At 50.5% G+C, this 18,125-nt stretch overlaps 6 protein-coding genes across 6 annotated transcripts; 1 reads left to right on the top strand and 5 right to left on the bottom strand.

Moving 5' to 3' along the window:
- Window positions 1-1,511: 1,511 nt before the first annotated feature.
- Window positions 1,512-4,057, top strand: CGGC5_v014464 (uncharacterized protein; the record flags this gene model as incomplete). The annotated part of the gene is made up of 3 exons (XM_032029292.1): window positions 1,512-3,004; window positions 3,063-3,457; window positions 3,507-4,057. The coding sequence occupies 3 exons, from the start codon at window positions 1,512-1,514 to the stop codon at window positions 4,055-4,057; spliced, it is 2,439 nt and encodes an 812-aa protein (XP_031890744.1).
- A 702-nt stretch (window positions 4,058-4,759) lies between these two features.
- On the bottom strand, window positions 4,760-6,174 carry ygiC-0 (putative acid--amine ligase YgiC; the record flags this gene model as incomplete). The annotated part of the gene is made up of 2 exons (XM_066153098.1): window positions 4,760-5,803; window positions 5,869-6,174. 2 exons carry the CDS (start codon window positions 6,172-6,174, stop codon window positions 4,760-4,762), a joined length of 1,350 nt encoding a protein of 449 aa, XP_066007508.1.
- Window positions 6,175-7,187: 1,013 nt separating this feature from the next.
- Window positions 7,188-7,558, bottom strand: CGGC5_v014462 (uncharacterized protein; the record flags this gene model as incomplete). Its single annotated transcript, XM_066153097.1, has 2 exons — window positions 7,188-7,196; window positions 7,238-7,558. 2 exons carry the CDS (start codon window positions 7,556-7,558, stop codon window positions 7,188-7,190), a joined length of 330 nt encoding a protein of 109 aa, XP_066007507.1.
- A 325-nt stretch (window positions 7,559-7,883) lies between these two features.
- Window positions 7,884-9,858, bottom strand: CDH-1-3 (Cellobiose dehydrogenase; the record flags this gene model as incomplete). Its single annotated transcript, XM_032029290.1, has 3 exons — window positions 7,884-8,252; window positions 8,308-9,773; window positions 9,822-9,858. 3 exons carry the CDS (start codon window positions 9,856-9,858, stop codon window positions 7,884-7,886), a joined length of 1,872 nt encoding a protein of 623 aa, XP_031890742.1.
- Window positions 9,859-12,160: 2,302 nt separating this feature from the next.
- CGGC5_v014460 (uncharacterized protein) lies at window positions 12,161-12,599 on the bottom strand (the record flags this gene model as incomplete). Its single annotated transcript, XM_066153096.1, has 3 exons — window positions 12,161-12,321; window positions 12,376-12,473; window positions 12,523-12,599. The coding sequence occupies 3 exons, from the start codon at window positions 12,597-12,599 to the stop codon at window positions 12,161-12,163; spliced, it is 336 nt and encodes a 111-aa protein (XP_066007506.1).
- Window positions 12,600-16,249: 3,650 nt separating this feature from the next.
- Window positions 16,250-17,322, bottom strand: CGGC5_v014459 (putative sterigmatocystin biosynthesis peroxidase stcC; the record flags this gene model as incomplete). The annotated part of the gene is made up of 5 exons (XM_032029288.1): window positions 16,250-16,443; window positions 16,502-16,773; window positions 16,831-16,878; window positions 16,934-17,126; window positions 17,178-17,322. 5 exons carry the CDS (start codon window positions 17,320-17,322, stop codon window positions 16,250-16,252), a joined length of 852 nt encoding a protein of 283 aa, XP_031890748.1.
- Window positions 17,323-18,125: the final 803 nt, after the last annotated feature.

Here is an 18,125-nt window from a genome sequence, read left to right as displayed (position 1 = left end):
GACAGATTAGTACCGCTCACGTGGAACCTTCCATTTAATGAAGCCTAGGAAACATTGCGCGGCTGCTTCAGATTGCAGGAAAGCTACATATTTTCCTCGAATTTCCAACCCGCTTCACATGCATTCATGCTGCCTTTATTCAGCCGCAGGAACCACGAGAGGTTCAAGTGGGGAGATTCAGCTGCGTCCGTTCTAGGGTATAGCCCGCTTGCGGCTATGTGGAGGTCATCTCACCAAGCGGGGCTCAGCCCCGTTACTCCCCTTGGTGTAGTTGGTTCATCACGTTCGACTGTAATGGTGTTGTATCCACATCCATCGAAAGGTCTCTAGTTCGATTCTGGAAGGGGAGAACCACATTTCTTTTTGCAGTCGTTTGCCTTGAATGATTCTGGGTTGCGCTGTCTGAAAGTGACGCTGAATAACGGGACAATAACGCAGTGGGGCAGGCATTAGCTAAACGGCTTATAGTTCTATCTTTTTCTTTATAAGTCAGACTACTGGACGTATTGATCTTTTGTTATAGCATTCCACGAGTTGAAGTTCTGAGGTCTATTAGAACGCTTCGTGGTCTTGTAAACAAATACCCTCTAGTAGTTCTACCTGCACGTAGCATAGTTCAGTCTCGAAAGACCAGTCGCATTTAACGCGGACTTAATTCTTGGAGTTAAATTTATTAGATGTACTTATCTAGCCACTTGTCACTCAGGCTGCTGATACTTCCTAATAGACTAAGAGCCTGGAAGAGAAATACAGGCTGCTCGTTAAGTAGCTCCTAGAATCTAGCTCAACAGGCCCTCTTCCTATGACAAATAACTGAGGAAAACTATGTCACCCTACATGCAGACCTCTGCAAAGACGTTCATAAAGTGTGCGGACATGGGACCATGTTTATGTGTCAGGCGGCCGTGATAGATCTGTTAGATCTGTGATGAATGAAATTCTGTCGTCAGTCCAGAGACGCAAAAAGGCAAATCAACGTGTCTGAATATCAAGTCTTTTTTGGTTGGCTTTCCTTAGCACTGGCCAAACATCAGGGGTCAAGAACTCGCCGCTAATGTACCAGTAGGGCGCTGCGCTGATCCTTGTCAGGGGCGCATGTCTGCACGGCAACATCGAGGCCAGGGAAAGCAATTCTCGCATTCATGTCGCCGGATCTCACGTAAGACGAATATGGAAAGCCAGCTGGGCCACAGTTTACCGACTCGGGATATTCAAGCGAGAGCTGGTAAGGCTTAGGAAGGATATCTGCATATCCAAGGAACCAATCAGACTTTCATACCAGGCAAGTATCCCGTCTTGGCATTCATTTAGTAAGACTACGTGCCTGGCGCCAAACACACCGACGAATAGCTTGAATCGATCATGACCTGGAACACAGAGCCCTTGCAGCAATGACGAAGATCTTCTCCGTCAGAGGGCATTCTAATATGTCTCCCGACACCTAAGATTTCAACTCCGATCGCTCTTTCCTAGCGTAACTCCCTCTCTCTCACGGCGCGAGGAAGGCAAATATGCGACACCTTTTCGGCCAACCCCTCAGCGGCTGGCGCGTGTCGGCCCTGACCTTTGTCTGCGCAATATGGACACTGACTCTCATCCTCTGGGTTCTCCTCGCCGTCACCCGGGCCCGCGGGTCATCAGACTCACTCGTCTTCAACATTTCGAAGATCTTTGAGGGCGACTGCGACTCGGCGCGTGTGCGTTTGATGGCCCTCAAAGCATTCGTCAACGCTTTCTCCACCTTGATTCTCATTTCGTCAAACTACTTCATGCAGATGCTGGCCGCCCCGACGCGGGCGGATATCGACGTCGCGCACCGCCACTCCCGGTGGATGGACGTGGGAATTCCCTCCATGCGCAACCTGCGCTTCGTGTCGCCGTGGCGCGGCGTATTATGGAGTCTGTTTGCGTTGAGCTCCGTGCCGTTTCACCTGCTCTTCAACGCTTGCGTTTTCGGTTCGACTACAAGCACGGAGTGGGTGACGGCTGTTGCGTCGGAAGGGTTCCTCGAGGGTCGGGAGTACTACCTTCCCGGCATCGGCGTGGGCCCTGACCCTGGGCCCGCTATCCAAGCGTACAGTGATGTTGTCCCGGGCGAGGTGCAGTATATGGCCGCCAACGCGAAGTCCTGGGAGCGTCTCACTGGGAAGGAGTGTCTGGAGGCGTACAGCGTGTGGATCAATGTGCGCAGTAGGAGACACATGGTGGCAGTGGTGGAAGCGGACAACAACGGCAAAGGATGGACCACGGCAGAGAAGTCTCAGGCATGGGAGGCTGAAATGCTGAACAACACGGTCTACAGTCTATGGTACGCCGGCTTCTACGGCTTCCACTCTGGTAACAACAGATTCACAGGCTCCGGCTTGGCCACGGGCATGACCATAAAATGGGAGAACGACCACGGCCCATACGAGAACGTTTCCGTCATCTCGTCAAAGGGCCGATTCTGGGGTCTTCTTGACCTCAAAACCGGCACGTGGATGGATGAGCTGCTCGACAAAAAGGACAACTGGGTCATCTCGTGGGACGCCGTGGGCGCGCCAGGCAACGTTCCACTACTCAACGAAACGCTGACGGTCAAGTACTGCCTCTCGGAGCCCATTGTCGGTACCTGTAGGGTGCGCGTCAACAACGACTTGTTTCTGGCGGTTTGCATCGTTGCGCTGTTCAAGAGCTGCCTTTGCGTCGTTGTGATAGGCTACTTGTGGAAGAGAAAACCGCTGGCTACTATCGGGGATGCTGTCGACTCCTTCATCCGCCTGCCCGATGCCACTACCAGAGGCATGTGCACACTCGGGTGGCGGGACTTCTCGAGGAGGAGCCGCTGGAGACCCCGCAAGCGACCGGAGGAGTACGGCTGGCTCGCCGAGCCACGAAGGTGGGAGAAAAAGACGCAGCGCTGGGGCGGCTCGGTCCATCTCTCGGACTGGATCAAGACATATTCGATTGGCGTTGTGGGTTTAACTCTGGGCTTCCTGGCGTTGAACTCTTTCGTCAGCGAAGTGTAAGAAGCCTGTATCCGTCCTGTCTTGACAATTGCTTTGCTAACGTGGATATGACAGTGGGGGATGGAAGCGCGCCTACACATGGGGAACTTTCGGGCAGGATCCCGAGAACCCCGTCTTCGCAATGAAGTACCCGTCCAAAGCCCTCGAGAACTTCGTGGGGGGCTTGGCCATAAACCCGATCGGCTCATCCCTCCTGTCCAACCTCCCCCAGCTCGGGCTATCCATCACCTGCCTCCTCCTGAACGTCATCTACACCCGCATGTTTATGGCCAGGGAATGGACGTCCTACAGCCTGAACCTCAAATCACTTCGCGTCAGCGTGCCCAAAGGCCAGCAGCAGTCTGAACCGTTCCTGGAGATCCCCCTGCCATATGCTATTGTCATGCAAGCAGCGGGTCTGTTGGTTCACTGGCTGTGTGCCAACTCCGTATACGCCATCATTATAGAACGTGAGTTCTTTTGAAGCTTCCATTGGTGAAATCCACTGACGCAGTAAAGCACTGGAGGCCATTCCGCCAGATCAGATCGTGTCGAGCAGTTACGGACAAGTCACCATGTACATCAACATCCTTCTATCTTTCAAAGCCGCCATCGCGACTATGGTCGTCCTATGCGCCATACTGCTCGTCCCAGTCATCGCCTCACGATTTCGTCTCTCAGGAGAAACAGTAATGGTCGGGAGCTGCTCGGCTGCTATCTCGGCTGCCTGTCACGTTCTCCGGCCGAATCGCGAGCTATCTACAGTGACTACCCCCGAGCCGCTCTCGTCGTGGGGACTCTCAGATTTTGATTCACTTCCCCCGAATCAAATTGACCAAAAGGGCGGTCACGTTCATTTATCGGAATACGACGATGGCGATTGGCGAAATGACCTGGCTGAGAGTAGGTTGATGTGGGGGGCAGTTTCTGGGAAGGGCTTGTCGGCGACGGAGTACAGTGACTCGACCGATGGTACCGTTTTGCACTTGGCATTCGGTACGGCAGATAATGATGTGAAAGGTGTCACAGTGGGAGCAACTTATGCTGGCATTAGGGACTGGGACAACTAAAGGTCGCCGGAAAGAAAATGGGCATTTGGCGTGGCGGTAACCGTCAATTTTCTCGAAAACATGCTGCCAGATAGTCAAACGCTATGATGTGTGATTCTTTGAATCTGAAGGTTTACATAGGAAAAAGAGACAAAGAAAAGATACGACAATAACATTGACAAAAAATGAACGTCATGTCTCCCGGTTTAAAGCTGCAGGGGTCCGTGGACGTGCAGTCTATTGGCCTATCAATCCCGGAGTCAGCAGGATATTCTGCATAATATACCTATACTTATCAAACCATGATCTCGTGTTCATCTGATTGCTTTAACAAGTTTACACTAAAGTGGCTTTCTCGATATACGATCCCCTCACATTAAGCATCATGATGAAGTCAACTGTGGAGCCGTCATCACCCTCGCTCTATGGGCCGCTTGCGGCTCCATCGAAATCATCTCACCAAGCGGGGCTTTAGCCCCGTCACTCCCCTTGGTGTAGTTGGTTCATCACGTTCGACTGTAATGGTTACATTGTCATCGAAAGGTCTCTAGTTCGATTCTGGAAGGGGAGAACCAATTGTTTTTTGCAGTCTTCTTGGTTGAAGTTGACCTGGCCTTAAGAGTCATCATCGGGTTATTTCGTGCCCGTGAGCATACTGTGCACTAATGCCTTTACTTTTTCCCTTACATTCTTGCCTATCAACATTTGACTTTTGAACAACTATCAACTAAGAACAATCTTCTTCATGAAGCTCACAATCTCATTCTCTTCCCAACCAAACGAGTCAAAAAACGGAGCTACTCTCATTTGCTCCTCAATTTCCTCGTTGTCAGGGATTCTCTGTTTCTCGTACGTCGCTGGTCCACCCTCAATCGAGTGCGGAATAAAGACGGACGTGTTTGTCGTAATCGGTGTCCGGTCTTCACGGATTCCCATACCTGCCGGATCGCCGTCGATGAACCACAATCCTATCACAGGGTAGTATGTGTTTCCATCCGCGGCCCTGAACTCTGGAAGTAGAGCAAGCTCCTGCACAACATACCCTTCAGCGCCATAATCTCCCGTAGATGCATCCTGTATAACTTTGCCATCACGTTGTAGAACAACATCGGCACCCTCTCGCGCAAAGATTGGCTTGCGTGCAAAACTCGTCATTGACGAGGGTGCCTCATTGACATACGTCGGGAGAAGCCACTTCCCCCTCGGGTCGTCTTTGAACAGTCTCCAGAGGATGGCGAAAATTGACTTGTTGCTCCATAACATTTTGTACGGCGGCTCGATCCAAATGGTCCCTCCAACATAGTTTCCTGCTTCGTCTTGCAACCCAATCTTCCCCATATCCTGGAAGCAAGACTGCGCAAATGCCTCCTGCACCATAAATTCCCACGGGTAGAGCTTAAAGATGACGTCGAGATGGTCGCCGTTTGCATCGTAAAATCGTCCATCATTCTTCGAGACAGAGATCTCCTCAACTGTAAGTGCCTTCGTCTGCCAGCCCGCCTGCTGGCAAGTATCCATCAAGAACATCACATTGAAGGCATCCTCCCCCGAAGATTCTCCTTCGCCTACAGCGAAATGAACCACAGGCTTGTGTCCCAACGTCTGCTGGATATGGGTAAGATTGCGTTGCCAAGCCGTGATAAGCTTTTCGGTGATACTGTTGTGTTGATCGCTTCCATTTCCAGTCTGTTCCAGCCATAGCCATTGGATTGAACCAGCTTCGAGTAACGAGGTAGGGGTGTCTGCGTTAAACTCGTAGAACTTGGGCTGCCGCAATCGAGGGTCCGGATGGTCTAAGCCACCAAAGCACACATCGAAGCGTCCATAAATACTGCCCCATGCAGGCTCTCGATTCCACGACTTTTAATCTCGCTCAAGGCAAAAGCGGGCACCGCTATGTCTTTGGTGATGATATCTTGGTTTTCTGTCAGGTAGTCTGCTGCCTCGCAGCACATCGCAAAAACGTCTTTGGCGGCGCCTTCGAGAAGGTGTATCTCTTCTTCGGTAAACGAGTAGTACCGGTCGTCCGGCCAATACGGCTCCGAGGCACCGGGAGCTACAAGGTCTGCGAAAACTAGACCCTGGCTTTGGACCGGGCGCGTATGGTTCGGCCGTTTCTGGACTGGAATACGACGCATTCTGTTGAGCAGTGTCTGGCTGAAAGCGTTATGGAATAATTCGAATGTCACCCCACCGAGCGAAAGATTGAGCCAAAAGGAGTCTCATTCTTATATGGGGCATGGGCTTCGATCCCCATACCACAGACCCCCTGCGAAGTTTTAGTGAAATCAAGAATGTGACAGATACATACCAACCGGCGAGAAAGATTTCACATTGTGTGGTTCCATAGTTGCTAGTTGCAGATCCCCCTTATACGAAATCCTCGGTAAGTTTCGGCTTCAATCCGACAACCGACGGAAATTTTGATACTCTCGCACAATTTGGCGACTTTTGGCTAGAGTTTCATAGAGTTGAAGGCTAAAGGTATTTCCTACGGTTTCACGCTCCCTTAAGTCCACAAGGGCGTTTCGTAGAAGCAGCTGTGCTAGGGCATACGCGACCATGACACGATCTATCACTAAGTGCGTCTAAGTTGGTTACCTGTGTGCGGAAGCTCTGCGTTTAGCACTTCCCCTCTTCCAAGGTTCATGGTGGTTGAACGCCTTCCGAATGAACGATAGAATTGGGTTTGGCCGTTCGCTCTGTCGGACCGAGTTGTCGGGCCAGGGCATCACAACACCAAAGTTTCCGAGGATAGTCGTGATGATGCGGACATCTCTATGTACAAAGCTTTTAGGAAGTTCCATCGCCGAAGTCAATTCCCGACATTACGAACAAGACGCAACTGTGCTTTATTCGAGACCTAAGCTATGACAGAAAAGCCTTTGTGTCCTACAAGTCTTTATCTGACTGTCGTAGAAGTCCGAAGCACTCGTACCCTTTCCTAACGAGGTTCGTCCCTGGCGAAATTGACGAGCAGATTGTTTCACCATCAACCCGGCAATGGAAGATGAATAGTTTCTTCCTTTCTTTTCATTCAATCTTCTATATAAAACTCTGCCAAATGGTATAAAACGACGATCTTCGTTCGTCCTAAAAGTTCGTTCTAGCTTGCCGTCACAAGCAATCAAAGCCTGTTACTTTACTACCATCATCTCAACTAAAAAAGAGCTTAGCCACACAAACACGAAGTCCACTCACCTCTCCCTTTCGGGCCTCCAGCAGCTCGCAGTCGCCGCCTTCTTTGCGGCTGCTGCCGATGCTAGGCCTTACTGCGCCGACCAGCATGGCCAAGTTGTGGCCCTTTCCAATTGCGATACTGCTACTACCCAAGCAACGGAGAAATTCGTGCTCATCGAGCATGATGGCGGAGACCTTCAAAACGGTGACAGTATCATGGACGATAAGGCTGGCGGATCTCCTATGGTCGCCCGAGATGTCGAGGGCCCTGATCCTGACCTGGTCAGCGGCGGCTTCGGACGAAGGTCTCCTCAGCGTCAGTGCGACCCGTCTGTCGGTCATTGCGTCGTAGGTGGTGTTCGAATTGGGTCAGGCAGCTTCGGCGGCGGAAGCAACGGCGGTTGAAATCTGTCAACTCTTTGGTTGTGTAGAGACTGAGACCTTCATCAACGTGTATTAGCATGAACGGAGTCTCGGTGGGGATAGAGTGTATGCTTGTTGATTGCCATTTCTAGCTAAGTGGGTTCAACAAGACGTTATCTAAACTGAACCCACATCCAACCAGCCAGAAGTTGTGAGTTAAACAGGTTTAACCTCCGCCGCAACAAGCACTCTTACGCTACTGAAGTTTCGCGACTGTCTAGTGCGATGATGTGTGTTATTCGGCTTAGAATACCACCCGTAAAATGACAATACTTAGCGCGCAAGTAAGTAGAGGGATGTTGTACAACGGTTGGTTCGCCAGACTCTTCTGTTCCCCTTTTGAAACATCCGCAACACCACCAGACAAGATGTTCCCTTGTATCTCTAGAATGCGCTGAGCTGCCCTTTCCGCAACAGTCATGATCGGTCCAGACGGATTGGTTGTGACCATTCCAGGCATAATCGAAGCATCGACGATGAACAGATTTTCTGTACCATAGACGCGCGTGTGAGTGTCGACGACGGACGTGCCACCTTCAAGACCGCTGTCGATTCCCATCTTTGCGGTACCGAGATAATGAAGCCCACGCCGTCTTTGGAGATTGACAGGCATCTGTAAATTATTAGCATCAGTTACAGAAGGCCGAGCCAAACGCCTGTGATCATACCTCTTCTATGTATTGTTCCACAGTCATATTTGCGGGCGGATGTGTGAATACGATGTCAGGATCAGTTGACAGGGCCTTCATCAGATTTTTGATACTAGCAATGATGGCCGCTTTATCCTCCTTTGTTTGCTGGTATGGAAGAGTAGAAATTGACATCGTGAGATTTGGGTTAATCGTCACGGCACCGACAGATGTGCCGCCTCTGCCAAGGAATTGCGAGATTGTCATCGAGTTCTTGGTCGCTCCTGCCACTCGCGCTGTATACTGAAACTGACGTGGTCCATCCGGTCCATCAACGACTTCCCACATGATAGGACCATCATTTGGCGCCGTCATGGTGAGCATCCCAGTTCGATTCTTCAGGTAGGCCTCCACATCAGCTTGAATTGGACTCTCCCATGCACCAACCTGAAAGTCATAATATTTGACGTCTTTGTGAGTGATCTGCAAGTCAGTGACAGTGTGGTCGTGAAGGTTTCGACCTACTGGTAGCTTGATCCACTGGGTTTCTTCGATGAAGTCGGGGCCATCGGTGCTCTGCTGGACAATGCGGAGCTGATCCTCCGGTCCGATGCCGCTTCGGAACAGCAGCTTCGGTGTGCCATAGTAGCCGCCTGAGATCACCACTCGGCCAGTTGACTCCGTTACGTTCACGATGCCGCATCGGCCTCCGTCACCACGAGACTCGATCTCAACCCCTGTGATCCGACCTCGATCGCGGATGACACGGCGGGCCATCGTGTTCGTCCACATTTTGAAGTTAGGTCTCGAGTTTGCCGTGACTAGGTAGGTTGCCAACGGACCATGTCGTTCCCCGTTCTGATACATGAAGTTTGCAAAAGCAAATGTTTGGCTTTTCGCGTTGGGGTTGTCTGCCGGGTTGACATGATTCCATCCCCCGGCTTTCAAGGCGCGCGACAGTACATTATAGCCCTCCGGAGCATAGAGAACACCGTCGGTTGAGGGCCTGTCAGTTGCGGGTATTCTCTTGAAAAGCGCATCCGCGGCAACCTTCATATCTGCTGCCTTCCAACCCTCTGGATAATTTTGATCCCAGTCAATGTCAGGAGACTTCCACCAGAGACCCGCATTGACGGCCATTCCTCCGCCAAGGACGCAGCCAGATGTGTTCTCGTTGATGTCGTCACACGTGACATTCTTCCCGTCTACCCAGATTCTTTGACACAGACCTGGGACGTCGAATCTGGTGAGATTGGTGCCTCTAAGCCATTCCGGTCGCCAGTTGTCGAAAGAAAGTTGATATTTGAGTAAAGTCTCCTTGGGAAACCATCGACCAGATGAAATAGGTCCCCTTTCAATCATGAGGACCTTATGGCCCGCCTCGGAAAGCCTGTCTGCCATAGGCATGCCACCGGCGCCTGCTCCGACGACGATGTAATCATATCGTTCTGAATCGATGGTATCCTTGGAAGTGCACTCGGCCGTCGAAATTTTCAGGCCAAGAGCTAAGTAGTCAGTAATACCTTCAACTCGTCAGTAGGGCATGAACCCACTAAGCAGGGTCAGCAGAGCATATTTAAGTATCCGCATGATGTCCACTGAACTGGTCTGATGTTGATGGCCTATGGTTTTTTGGAGCGAAGGCTGTCGGGAGATATTTGCAATTATGCGGGGAAATGGCTAGCAAGAGAATATGTATCTTTTTGGGCACAATTGAGACATTTTGGGACCATGTTCGACGGGCCTCCGTGGGATGCGTGGAATGTGACATTTCCTTCCGCGCCGGCGGGATGAAGCCATTCAACTGGCCTCTTTCTCAGTTAAAGTTTTACGGGAGACCTATGTTGCATCGCCAAGCAAAGGGACGGCGTCTTTCAAACAAGGTCCTGGGTCTTATGGAATCTTTTGGCATAGAGCTTCAACCTTGACCACTCGACACTTCAATCAAACTCGAATTCTGTCTATCAATCTGTGAGTAAGATAAGCATAGGGTTGCAGGACTCCTTTTGTCCAAGGAAAAGTTGATCATACAGTCCAGCACCAAGAGGTCTCTGGAGATAACGTTAGCAGTGGTGCCTGACGCGTGGTTTTCGTTGGTTGGCTGATTCTCGATCTGTCAAAGGAGTTTAAACCGCCAACTGACAGTTTTAGACTCCTACTAAGCGGCTATAAGCGCCTGTTATACATCATTCAATCGTCTACGCAAGTGCTCTATCATCACTCAGGCGTCAATACATGACGAAAGGGAGGTTTTGTAAGGCAAAGAGGAACGATCATGTGGCAAGTCTTATTCGGGTACATGCACATTGAAAGAGTTATTGAAAAGGAAAAGGTCATGATGCAGGTGTTTTTTGCCCCCTCTTCAGCCTCCCTTACTAGCCATAATATACGTCGAAGTTTCAATCAATTAACGTCCAAGAAAATATGAGACCAGCGAGTATGTTGAGATGTTCTTGATGGATTTTATGTACTCGTAACTCAAATCGGTTCGGCCCGCCCGGATGCAAGAATTGCCATAGTAATATGCCGTGCTGGGGATGAAACCAATCATCCCACCGGTAAACGCATTTTATTCGAGTCCCTCGAGTACTGGGGCCAGTAACCCGAGGAGCTCGTACATTATAGTTCACAACTGTAGATGTGTGAAACTTTCCCCGTGTCAAGGGCCTCGGACGCTCGGTCATCGAGCTCCTCGATCTGGCTCGAATCCCAATAAATCATTGGGGTCCCCATACCAGATCGAGCACTGGCAGGTATCGCCGCGTGTTATTTCTTAATTCAACTACAATCAAAGATGTTGGATACTTCGGCCACTTTAACCCAAGTCACGCCGATTCCAGCGAGCATAACACGCGAGAAAGCTCTCGCACTTGTTCAAGATGCGGAACATCACATACGGTCCGACTCTGATATGAAGTCTTTTTCACCTTGCGATCTTCAAATTCCGGTCAAACTCCCCAGCGACATACACCCAACCGAGGCGACGAAGGCGTACATGGTGACCGACAGCGTACCGGCATTATTTGGTCACCGCGACGCTGTAAGCTACAATGAGTACACTCGCACGAATGACGGCATATTCGTTCACACCGTCGCTCCCATGGGCGTGGTGTTGGACACGCGATGGCGGGTTCGAGAAGCACAGGATGGAGGGTTGGAGATGATCGCTGTTGTGGAGATTAGGTGTTCTAAGCTGATGGTTGGTATGGTGAAAAAGACTTGTGCGAAGAATTCGAAGCCCTTCCATGAGAGGTTGCTTAGTGGACATGGGGCAAACAATTGACATCCGACTTATGTTGGATGGGGCAAGACATGGAAGCCTCAGTTGGTTTGTTTGCCACAATATTGAGGATCAAGCCAGTGGTCTTGAATTCTGATACACAGATGTATTCGTCGTGGACCATGATCCCGAAGCATTGATATGTTGGTGAAATACACATCTCTGCTCTGTACACCTGTTGCGATCGGTTTGCTACGCCTTAAATCCAGGAGTCAGGGCACCAAGAGAGGATGCGTTTTAGTAGTCAAAAAATCAATTTCTATTCATATGTACAGTCTTGGTCTAGTCTTTGCTCCACATCTTCCAGCCAGTATCCAACTTTTTCTCAACACACCTAATCGTATCGAAACTCAGGTCCATGCCATGCACGATGAAGTCGAGCGCGAATCCCGTGTGCACTTCGTGGACGATCACGCTGTCCAATAATCTGCAAGATGTCCAACCGATTGTTTTGCGATTCCGGGTGATGATGAGACGGGCCCCGGAAGTTCTCCTCAACTTCGTGAGTTGAAAGATCCTGAGGAAGGGTTTGAGCGCGGCAAGCTGGGGAAGACTGGAATCGAACCCTAGCTGGCTCGGGTGTTGGTTCTCGCACGTATAATTGAGGCTGGGTCAGGTTGCGGCGCGGCGGGCTGTACTGCGGTGGAGGCTGAGAGATGCGCTGCGAAGTTGCTGTACTATGATAAGCGGGAGGGGGAGATGGCAGCCGGTTGACATGTCGAGCGAGTGTTTGTCGGGGTGGAGATATCTCTGCGGGAAATCTGAGAGACCGCCTATGAGGCGGAGTCAGTGGTATGTCCTCCTCTTCATCGAGCTCATCTTCGTACTCGTAGTCGTCCGCGTAAGGATGAGAGTGTGGATGACATCTATGGCAAGACTGAACGTAGGTCTCATCGATGTGTCGGTAGAGTGTGCCTCTGCACCACTGCGCTGGGGTTCTGCATGATCTACTGAACTGTTGCACTCTCACGCACGGTTCGAAATTGTCGCGGTAGAGTATCGTTCTGCCGCAGTTGATGCAGTATTCAACATCCTGCGTGATTCTGCACATGACTGCTGTTGCTGTTGCTGTTTGAATTTAGACGGGGCTCACTTACGTATATGAGAAGCGGGCCTGAAGCTGACGTTGTGGTTTAGTGATGAGATCTCTGGGTAGGCTTGTTGTGGTTCCAATGTAGCCCCAGACACCGCCGTCAATTCGCCCCTTCTTAAGTAAGGTTATCATTTATGAGCTTGCCATAGTTTCCGCAAGAAAGCTCTTTGGCAGTCGAAACAACAGCTCTGTCTTAACTCAATGTTCTACTTCGTTCAACAACACAATTCTTATTATTTTCGATGAGTCTGTGAGCTCTCTGCAGAAGGCCTTTGGTTTTGAACAAAGCATAGACTACATGTTGATACTTGGTCCAAGTTCCATGAGATAAAGAGCGTCTCCCATAAAAGCAGTATTGTTCATGACTGTCAAAGGCTCGGCGAAGATTCTCGCCTGGAAGTAAACCAAGGACTTAATGGGGTGCCCCCATTGGCTGTCACTGTGGGGCACTATTGCCAAATCTCTCCAGATTATGTAGGGTCATAATCCACGTTCTTGAACAGGGCAGTTCAGCAAAGGAATGATGATTTTTTGGTTTCGGGTCATGTCAAACCAAGAACCTTGACTGAAAATACCAATGAAGACTCCAAATAAGTTTCATTTCCTTAGCACGTGGAGACCGACAACATGAGGTGAAGCCAGCCGCCCCCGTTGCTTCTGGGTATGGCTAGAAAACGTTGCTCCTTGCTTTCGCGCGCTCGGCATGACTGAATGCTTCTCACCTGATTTTGACTTAGTGACTAAGATCATTCATGTGTCTACGACAACATTTGCCGACAAGTTCAGCCACAAAAGAGTGCTGGGGTTTGGGAATATCATCCCGGCCAAGACAATCGTAATCTAGCCAATCATCCTCTTGAATTCCAGACCCGTAAAGACTACGGATTCAATTTCAAGTAGCCGGGGTTCGAGATAGGATGCTACGTGAAAGGGGAAGATTCCTTCCTTATTCCCTTCCTTCAAGAAATCCTCGTCACATGCGGACAACTCGCGTGCTCAGGCTGTCTCAGACGCTCGGTACCTTCCAGCCCTACAGGCTCCAGTGTTCAACCTGGCTGTTCCTAGATAATTGCCGTTAGCCGACACAGCCCAGAAAAACATTGGGGGCAGAAACATGATTCAAGGCTATCCAAACATGAGCTAGCCTCTAAACTCCAAAGGCGGGGCCCGCGGGGCTTCTAGATGAATGTTGTCCCGCGTCCGTGCTAGGATCGTGATCCTTCGAACCGTCCGAGTTATGGATAGGGGCTTCTGGATTGGGCTTCGCATCGTGGGCGCATCGCTGCCTCTTTGGGAGGACACCCCGCTGTACTGTCGTCTTGGGCCTCTGGGCATCGTCGAGTGACAGTCGGATTATACCCAAGAAACTAGGCATCCTCCCGGGCCGACTCTGTTGATGATAGCGATCATAGCCGCCTCTCCGGAGGAACTTGATCCATGCTCCTTTGGATCCGTGCAAGTTTGGGCCCACTCATCACACGGACATTCGGTTTCCCGTGAGAAATTGATGGACAGCTTTCAGGGAGCTTCAAACCCGGATCCTAGCATTCACTGCAGCCTTAGGAGGGAGATGCTCCTCACTAACCCAAGAAGATGCTGTACATCGCAGGCAGCAACGTTGCGGGAGCCTGCAGAAGAAGCTAGACAGGGACTGAGACATTGTGGCCTCCAGGCGGCCACTGAAGGCACTTTTCAGCAAGGCTTTTGGTTGGACGGACCGGATTCTTTCCCAAGATGTGCGTCTTCCCAAGCGAAGGATTACGCCAACACCGGTTCATCATCAGTTGAGCATGGCGTGTCCGCATCAAGCAGGCGGACCTTCCGCCGAAGTTGAATAGGGGTAAGAGTATCCAAATATGACTGCGCCTCGATGGCTATCTTGGTACTTGCCTTGGGGTAGCAGCGAGGGATTCGGATCGATGTTGACCCTGGCATGCGGTAGAGCCGGGGCGTCTGGTGTCTGAGCCCGGGAGTCAAGCGGATCACTGTAAGGACCAACGAGGCACTGCTCAGCAGTTGACCTCTCACTGATGATCACTGTTGGAGATCGTTCCTTTTCAAGGACCTTCGGGCTGAGATTAGGCGGGCCGGCCCTGCTCGGGCTGTGTTGCAGTTCCCAAGGAGCCAGAGCCAACTCGCGGGGCAGCATCAGCTTTGTCTTGATGACTTTCACTTCCTTTCCCACTCGCCTGTAATTTTGAGGCAATTCTTGTGTGCATCAACTTAGCGAGAATTGATGGACAGGAGCAGAGTGCTGCAGTACGTTCGTGGTGACGTTACGAACACCCTTCTTTCGGCAGGTCGCAGGCAATAGCATGCATTTACACTAACTTGATTCCTCAGGTCTGCCACACTGACGATGCAGGGACAACTCACCGAATTAGGCACGCCAGCTTACTGACAGCTCAAACAGCACTATACATATTGCTTTCTCGTAATATCTTTTCATTCAATTCGAATAAAGCTTCAGGTTAGCTAGAAGTGAATCACAATATGTCGTGCCCGAATCTTTAGAGGCATGCTGGTGATTGACCTCAGTGCTTTTTTTACCATGATGATTCAGGCCCGAGTCCCCGTCCCACCATCAGGATCCGTTTGGACTCACAAAATCAAGTTTGCAGTCATTCAGTTGTCACAGCCGTAACAGCTGAGATGCTTTCTTGCCAAACAGTTGTTTCGTTGTGCATCTCGTATATTCACCTTCACAAGCAGTTTAATTCACTTTATTGTTGTGCGCGTAGGTTGGAAAAAGCAGATTTGATGCAAGACCTATTTATGCATTGTTGCCTGTCTCGCAACGAGATGCCCTCTCCTCCTTGTCACGCACTTCCGTACCCCGCTCCCGACACCTCGACTCCGATCCCCACCAACGAGAGCCGATCCCTAAAATCCCTAAACCCCTCATCCCGACCTCTCTTCTTACTCGACATGAAGATCAGAGTCATTGCCTGGAAGTACTCCTGCCCGGTTCCGAGTTGCAGAAACCTGGTTGATGTTCAGCTGCAGACGCTGTATCCCCCTGGAAGCTCATCAAGCAACCCTCTCGGCTCTTTCCAGGGAGAGATCATTCTCGAGCACTACGACATCCCCCACAGAGGGGAGTGCAGGATTTGCAACCTGCGCATAGAGAACGCTGAGCTGCGCGGCGAGGGTTGGACGTTGGTGGATGAATCCGATTTGAATTGAGACCCAGAAGTTGTTTTTCTGAGCCATTCGGTGATTTCACTCAACGGCGTTCAAGTACAATGGATGCCAAGGAAACAATAATTGCCAAAGAAAAGCACGTTCGCCGCAAGTCAGAGCAGACGTTGAGAAATTAAAATTGGGAACTCGGGGAAATCTTAGCCGAACGAAGATCATACACTTCACAACGAAAACAACGTTCAATGCTAAGGTAGACTTGATTTGTGCTATTTACTCCCGTACCAGACATGGCACAGGTCTGCAGTCTCAATTTATTTACGAAAGGTTTAAGTCTCCTTCACGCCAACCTTCCCCGTACAATCTGCCAAGCACCTTACATGTTCCGACAAATTTCCGACTTCGCTGCAGGAATCAGAGTTGCCAAGGCACGCGCACTAATATGCTGGCCCAGTTGATCTTCCCCCTTACTTCTGAACGCCCAGGAGTCCGAGACCCATGTGCAAGTCCCTCATCTTGAGCTTGTGAGGAGCAGCCTCGGCGCCGCCGGTGATAAGGCTGGTCGCCTCACCAATCATCTTCGTGACGCTGAGGATGTTCTCGAGGGTAACGGCCTCAGCCTTCTTGGTCCATCCAAGCTCCTCGGGCAGACGCTCGTTTTCTGATATGCATTGTTAGACGGTTGCAACTCTGAGTGGTGATCTGGGGGTTCGACTTACGGAAGAAATATTCGACGAAATCCTTCTGGACAGTTCCGGCGACCATGTCACCGAAGACAATAATAGGGGCAGCGACCTCTCCAAGACTGAAGTTCTCGACGCTGGCGGTGAAAGTGTAGTTGGGGTTGAACGCCCTGGAGGTGACTTGACGCGCAATCTTGCTGTTGGCCAACTGCTTGGGGTCGAGGATAGCGTTGGTCCAGTAGGCTCTGGACTCGTCGAAGACGCTCTGGTTGAAAATGTGGTTGTTGCCAAAGAAGGCGTCGGTGCGACTAGGACGAAGTTGTCAGAAATCAGTAGCAGAGTCTTGGTGTTCTAGTATTACTCACCTCAGACTGGCATCGTGCTCGAGGACGTTGTGACGGTTGAGGTGGTCCCTTGCGTAATGGTCAGCATGCGAGGCTTTTGGGAGGGACTATATTTAGCTCATACAAGGTAAAGAACGTGGCATTAGGCTCCGGATTGGCGACAGTAGCCTGGTTAAACATGATGGCTCCAAGGGTCTGGTTGAAGTTGATGCCGTCTTTCAAAGCATTCACAACAGTGTCCTGCGTGAGGTTTCTGCCATCACGAGGCAGGAAACCGTGGTTCGCCAAGGTGTTCATCATGGGACAAGGACCGCGAACTGCAACATATCAGTGATCCAGTCTAAGAGAGCATTTAGGCTTTATCTTACAGTCATCAGGTCCAGCAGGAGCCCACTCGCCGCGTTCGGCCCGCTTGAAGTGAGGGTTGTTCACCATGTTGGTATTCATCAGCTCAGGCCTGGCCGAGACGGCCAAAGCAAGGCCGAGAGTCGCAGAGGTAATAGAGAACTTCATTTTGGGTTTGTTGAAAGATGTCAAGTTAAGCAAAGCCTAGTAAACGAGTGAAAGATGAGATGATTGCGATGCTTGTGTGTTTCTTCCGATGAACAGGACATGATTCTAGGTTGTCTTTATACTCAACAATGCCGAGAACGCCGTTTGTGCCACAACCCCCTTTTTCTTCCAACCACCACGTATAGTTTCACCTTGAGGTCACCACAGCCGCGACTGCTCCCCCCCTCGTGGCCAATGCCAAATGACAGAATGTCGATGTCCGCAGATCATTCCGTCTAGAATCTCGCTCTCGCTCTGCGATGAACCCTTAAAACCCCACGAGTATAACACACAGCCAATTGGAGATCGGATGATTACCATTGCGCATGGTTGTGATTGCGGGGACGATGGATGGTTGCAGGCATTCGCGTAGCTATTCCCAGTGAAACGCGTACCGGGCTGGCCGCTAAGCGGATTTTTATACGCGGAAACATTTTTATGCTACGTCATACCATCACGAAACACAACATATACGCGGATTGGATATGATTGCTTTTCTTCAGCGAATACGTGTATTAAGAAACACTGGCTTTATTGACGACTTTTAATGTTCGCTACCAGCTTCGTACGTCAGTAAATAGACGTTCACGATGAGGTCAATGTTACACCATGGACTTGGAATGTCACCATCTACAAAAGTGTGCCTCCCTCCTATCTAAGAAACCAATATGTTGCACATAATCTACAAAGTGAGCCAATCATGTCTAGCAAGTTTCAAATCCATAATCCTTGGGGCCAGGGGATCATGTAAATAACCTTTTATC

The sequence above is a fragment of the Colletotrichum fructicola genome, assembly GCF_000319635.2.
Source record: "Colletotrichum fructicola Nara gc5 chromosome Unknown KSG_Nara_v1_contig09, whole genome shotgun sequence".
NCBI classification, from domain to species: Eukaryota; Fungi; Ascomycota; class Sordariomycetes; order Glomerellales; family Glomerellaceae; genus Colletotrichum; species Colletotrichum fructicola.
This window is presented reverse-complemented; position numbering and strand designations above follow the sequence as displayed.